The 5,569-nt window shown below is 42.3% G+C and overlaps 2 protein-coding genes across 3 annotated transcripts; both read right to left on the bottom strand.

Annotated features, from left to right (window-relative positions):
* LOC123740626 (trichohyalin) lies at window positions 1-3,075 on the bottom strand. 2 transcript variants are annotated; one of them, XM_045714139.1, is made up of 4 exons: window positions 2,173-3,075; window positions 1,802-2,142; window positions 670-1,216; window positions 1-519 (listed from the first exon to the last, which is right to left on the bottom strand). In XM_045714139.1, exons 1-4 carry the CDS (start codon window positions 2,772-2,774, stop codon window positions 495-497), a joined length of 1,515 nt encoding a protein of 504 aa, XP_045570095.1. In that variant the 5' UTR covers window positions 2,775-3,075; the 3' UTR covers window positions 1-494. The 2 variants fall into 2 exon arrangements, with proteins under 2 accessions (XP_045570095.1, XP_045570094.1); XM_045714138.1 differs by having other exon boundaries at window positions 1,802-2,960.
* Window positions 3,076-3,629: 554 nt separating this feature from the next.
* LOC123740627 (inner centromere protein-like) lies at window positions 3,630-5,363 on the bottom strand (the record flags this gene model as incomplete). Its single annotated transcript, XM_045714140.1, has 2 exons — window positions 5,218-5,363; window positions 3,630-4,553 (listed from the first exon to the last, which is right to left on the bottom strand). Coding segments are annotated over exons 1-2 (1,008 nt in total), but the record flags the coding sequence as incomplete, so codon positions are not given.
* Window positions 5,364-5,569: the final 206 nt, after the last annotated feature.

Below are 5,569 nucleotides of genomic sequence, written 5' to 3'. Positions count from 1 at the left end.
CCTGACTTGAGCAGCTCTGCCCGGGGATGGAGCCAGCAACTTAGCTGCTACCGGTCCGGTCCAGGCTACCTGCAGACCTCCTCCCAGACCTCCTTTTCAGCACCTCCCCTTAACAGGTGAGGTGGTGGAAATGATCAGAGTTGCATTCAACTTGAATAAAGATGAGAAACTCTGGTCTGTGGAGCCACTGGTCTGAGGGGAGGACTTCTGTTTAAACCATGTCCATTTGGGGATATTTTCTAGGACAGTAGAGGTGGTGAGCAGAGATGAATTCAACTTGGATAAAGATGAGAATCTCTGCTCTGGGGAGGAGAGTCACTGACCTTAGATGGTTTGTTGCCTTGATAAAGAGGGTACTTTCTGGCTTGAGGAGAATATAATGTTTTGTGGAGGAAATGTGGCTTGATGACTTAAAGAGGAGGAGGAATTATTGGGCGACACTTTTAATTACCAATGTAACCTCAGTTGAACTGTGGCTTCATCGAGTTCCAGCTCTAGGCAGACAGCACGTCAGGAATGCTGTAAGACATCACAGAGACAGGTAAGTATCTATATATTTACATGTGTGTTGCATGTACACTAAACCCTCACATTTGGATAATGTCACTCTTAAAGTGACAACATATATATAAACAGTGTAACATGAATACATGTTTAAACATTATTTACCTCATCTTAATTCTCTTCCAGATGCCTGGCCTTTTCTTGTTCTTGGAGGTTGGCTCTGAAGTTTCAGCCTCTTCTGGAGCTTCTAGCTGCTGGCTCTCTGGCACCCCCTGTTGGTTCTCTGGCCACTCCTGCTGGTTCTCCGAACTCCCCTCCTGGTTCTCTGCCCATGCCTGCTGCCTCCTTGGCCCCTCCTGCTGGCCATCTCCAGATCCAACAGGCTCTTGGCTTACTTGTTGGCCTGTGGCCCATCCCGGCAATGCCTGACCGTGGTTGGAATCGTGGCTGTGTTGGGTGGTTAGACACCGGGTGTTGATTTGAGCATCAGCCTCCAGATTCATCTGCTCCAGGTACTTTTCCATCATCCTCTCCCTCTCCTCCTTCAGATTCTGATGAGTCCTTTTTTTAAGCAGGGACTGCTCTCTCCACTGCTTATTGAAATCCTCCAACTTCTTCCTTCTCTCCTCATCCTTCAGCAGCTCCTTCCTCTTCTCCCTCTCTCTCTCTGCCCGGGTCATGGTGGATATTACCCTTGGGTGTCCAGGGAAGGCTGGGAGGGGAGAAGAAGTAGAGTTCACATTCAACTTAGTGGATCTGGTATCAACTTAAATGTAATGGACACAGGGAATTAAGAATAGAAAACACAGTTGGAGCTCTATGATTCTTTAATCTTTTCAATTGAGCAAGGCATGGAATTTGTCAATAAAGTGCAATAATTCCCATCCCGAATTGACCTGACCCTAAGTTGAACATGAGTCCCAAATGGCACCTATTCCTTGTATAGTGCCAGGGCCTATGTGATAGCTTAGGGCTCCATGGCAACTAGGGGACCCCCGACCCCCCCAAAACCCTTTTTTGTGTGTGTTTTTTAGGAACTCTTTCTGGGTCTCTACTTAGTCTTGAGAGTTAGACTAGTAGATGACATAAGGTATCATTTAAAAACGTGTTTGTTACATCAGCAGTATTTTTCTTGTTATGTCAGTCAGTCACTCAATTAGCCATGTCAGCTAACATATTCTTTGGACAGTAGTTTTATATTGAAACAATGATGCAACATGATGACTGGCTTGGAACTTATGTGTGTAGAGGAGACTAAAGAGGATGATGTCATAAGCAGAGGTAAAACAGGTCTTACCTAGGTGGACGATCTTATAGCCCTCCTCAGCCTCTCTCTGATACGTTCTCTCGATCTTTTTGAGGTTCCTCTTCTCCCACTTTTTATTCACCCAGTCCACAGCTCTCCTTCGGATACTTTTATCAGGTGGGAGAATGTCCTCCTTGTCATCTTCCTTCTCCTCCTCCTCTTCACTGTTCTCTATCTCACCCATCTTGTAATTCCCAGGGATCTCTCTTCTTTCCTCTTCTGACATCTCCTCTCTTTTGTTTGCCTTTATGATGTTCTCTCTCTCTCCGATTAAAGCTAAATGGCCTTCAATGGCTCTCTTTCTCTCCTCCTCTCTCTTTTCCTCTCTCTGCCTCTCCTCCTCTCTCTTTTCCTCTCTCTGCCTCTCCTCCTCTCTTAGTCTGAACATTTCTTTCTGTCTGGCAATTCCAATCTCTCGTTTTTTATCCTGCTCCTCTTGTTGTCTTGCCCTCTCCTGTTTTCTTTCCATCTCCAGCCGTCTTTCCTCCTTGTCCCTCCTGATTTGTTGTCCTCTTTCTATGTGTTCTCGTTCCCCCTTCAACACTTCTAACCTCCTCTCTTTACGTCTATTGAAGACTTCCCGTGCTTTAGCTTTAACATTAACTACTACATCTTTCTTCATGCTTACTTCCTTTCCTCTCTCTTCTCTTTCCATGTACTCTTCCTCTGCTTTCTTAATAATCACTTCCTGCTTTTCTTCCATCTCTCTCTCCTGTTCTATCTCCAGTTCATTCTGCCCCTCATTTCTTCTTCCTGCTTCCTCCCTCTCTCTCATAATCATATTTTCTTTCTCCATCTCTTTCTGTTGCTGATCTTTTAATTCTATCTCTCCCTGATTCTCATTGTCTTTCTCCCTTTCTTTCTCTTTCTCCATTTGTTTCTGTCTCTCCTCTTGTTGTTGTCGTCTGTGTATCTCTTCTATCTTTCTCTGTATCTTCTTCTTCTCTCTTCCCTCCTTCTCCATGTCAATTTGCTTCTGTTTCCATATATCTTCTTCTTCTTGATCTCTCTCAAACTTTCTCTTTTTCTCCTCTTGTTGTTGTCATCTCTCTTTCTCTCCCATCTCTCTCTGTCTCTCTTCTTCTCTTTCTTCCTCTTCCATCTCTATTTGCTTTTGTTTACATATTTCTTCTTCATTCTCTCTTTCATTCTCTCTCTGTCTCTCTTGCTCCATTTCCATATTTTTTTGTCTCTTCTCCATTCTCTTTCTTTTGATCTCTCTCTGTCTCTTTTTCTCCCTCTCTCTTTCTTCCTCTTCCATCTCTATTTGCTTCTGTTTACATCTTTCTTCTTCATTCACTCTTTCAATCTCTCTCTGTCTCTCTCCTTCTCGTACTTCCTCTTCCATCTCTATTTGCTTCTGTTTAAATAGTTCCTCTTCATTCTCTCTTTCAATCTCTCTCTGTCTCTCTTCTTCTCGTTCTTCCTCTTCCATCTCTATTTTCTTCTGTTTAAATCTTTCTTCTTCATGCTCTCTTTCAATCTCTCTCTGTCTCTCTTTCTCCCTCTCTCGTTCTTCCTCTTCCATCTCTATTTGCTTCTGTTTAAATATTTCTTCTTCATTCACTCTTTCAATCTCTCTCTGTCTCTCTTGTTTGCTCTCCATATTTTTTTGTCTCTTCTCCTTTCTCTTTCTTTCAATCTCTCTGTGTCTCTCTCCTTCTCGTTCTTCCTCTTCCATCTCTATTTGCTTCTGTTTAAATAGTTCCTCTTCATTCTCTCTTTTAATCTCTCTCTGTCTCTCTTCTTCTCTTTCCATATTTTTTTGTCTCTTCTCCTTTCTCTTTCTTTCAATTTCTCTCTGTCTCTCTTCTTCTCGTTCTTCCTCTTCCATCTCTATTTGCTTCTGTTTACATCTTTCTTCTTCTTCTTCGCTCTCCAACTCCTTCTTCTTCTCATCTACTTGTTGTCTCTGTTTTGGTACTTTCTCCATTCTCTTTCTTTCTACCTCTTTCTGTTTGTTGTTCTCACCCTCCATCTTCTCCTCCATGTCCATTTGGTTCTGTTTCCATTTATATTCGTCTGTTTCCATATTTTCTAATTCTAGCAGCTGTACCTTGATTTTCTTGAAGACTTCCTCCAATTCAGACGTCTTTTTGTCATTGATGAGGGCTGTCTCCATCTCCATCTCTCTCTCCACTCTATTTTTCATCTCCTCTTCACTTCGTCTCCAATCATTTTCTCTCTCTCTGTCTCTATCAAATGTTCTCTCTGGTTCAGTCTCGTCTTTCAATCTAATCTCTTCTTTCATTCTCACAACCTCTCTGTCTAACACTAGTACATTTTGGTTAACCTGTTTCACTCTCTCATTCTGTCTTCTATATGCTTCTTTCGCTCTTTCAAATTTGATTTTGTATTGAATCTCTTTTGTTGTCATATCTTCTTTCAGTCTCTCAACCTCTCTCTCTAACTCTTTTACCTTTCCGTTAACCAGTTTGACTTTCTCATTCTCTGCAATACACATGTCTCTTTCTCTTTCAAATATGATTTCCTTTTCCATCTCTTTCAATGTCTCAATCTCTCGTTCTAACGCTTTTATCGTTTCTTCTGCCTGTTTCACTTTCTTCTTAATTTCTTGTCTTTCCAATTCTGCTTTTCTCTCCCTTTCCATCTCCCTTTCTCTCTCCTTTTCCCTCTCTCTTTCCCTCTCTCTTTCTGTCTCAATAGGTTTGTTGTTCCAGGCCAGTCTTGGTCGCTGATCCTCCATGACTTTCTGCCATAGCCTCAATCTCTCTATCTCTTGCTTCATTTTAAAAGGTGAAATTAGTGATAATCTATGACCAAGACATACTTTCAAAGGATTTGCAGAGAATGATACATAGAAATACAACCTAGACCTAGGTAATTGAATCAAACACTGGACAACATCAATAGCAGGGTTATTTTGATCAATTCATCTGGACAATTCATTGTCAATTAATGTATTGACATGTTTGAAAGAATTATGAGACATTTTATGGACAAATACAAACACACAACTAGCTTGCCCATTCAGTTAGGGGTTTGAGAAATTCCTGTTGCAATTTGTGTGATGTTATAACAATGTTGCCTCTGATGTTTATGCTTGTAGAAATTACTCCTACAAATGAAGTTTCACTAATGCAATTATTTACAACCTGCACACATACAGTTATCAACAACAACAACAGTAATGATGTTAATAAGGAAGTGGATATTCAACCGGCAGAAGAAAGGCATAGGGGTTGAGATAAATGAAGGTTAGGTTCAGGACCTAGGGTTGGGTTAAGGTAAAGGTTAGGTATAGTTTCAGTGAGGTCAAGGTAAGGGTTAACGTTAAGGAAAGGCATAAAAGTTAACATTGGGTTAGTGTACCGCTGTCCACCGTCATTCATTTTCAGCTGGGTGAATATACACGGCCATTTAATAATAACAATGACATGTCTTACGTGGGCCAGTTGTAGATCCACCATCAGTAGCTCCAGCAGATGTTTGACTCTCTTGATCTCCTGCATTTTTCTCTGGTTCTCCATCGCTTCTGTGACTCTCTCTGCCTCCCTCTGTCTCTCTGCCTCCCTCTGTCTCTCTGCTTCTCTCTGGCTCTCTGCCTCCCTCTGTCTCTCTGCTTCTCTCTGGCTCTCTGCCTCCCTCTGTCTCTCTGCTTCTCTCTGTCTCTCTGCCTCCCTCTGTCTCTCTGCTTCTCTCTGGCTCTCTGACTCCCTCTGTCTCTCTGCCTCCCACTGGCTCTCTGCCTCTCTCTGGCTCTCTGACTCCCTCAGTCTCAGGATCTCAGCCTTCCAC

The sequence above is a fragment of the Salmo salar genome, unplaced genomic scaffold (assembly GCF_905237065.1).
Source record: "Salmo salar unplaced genomic scaffold, Ssal_v3.1, whole genome shotgun sequence".
NCBI classification, from domain to species: Eukaryota; Metazoa; Chordata; class Actinopteri; order Salmoniformes; family Salmonidae; genus Salmo; species Salmo salar.
This window is presented reverse-complemented; position numbering and strand designations above follow the sequence as displayed.

Excerpts from the sequence above, each read along its gene's own strand:
- LOC123740626 (XM_045714138.1), bottom strand. The coding sequence starts at position 2,774 with ATGGAGAAGGAGGGAAGAGAGAAGAAGAAGATACAGAGAAAGATAGAA. Across the intron at positions 1,217-1,801 it reads CTATAAGATCGTCCACCTAG|CCTTCCCTGGACACCCAAGG; the intron begins GTAAGACCTGTT and ends CTCCCCTCCCAG. Across the intron at positions 520-669 it reads TGGAAGAGAATTAAGATGAG|CATTCCTGACGTGCTGTCTG; the intron begins GTAAATAATGTT and ends GATGTCTTACAG.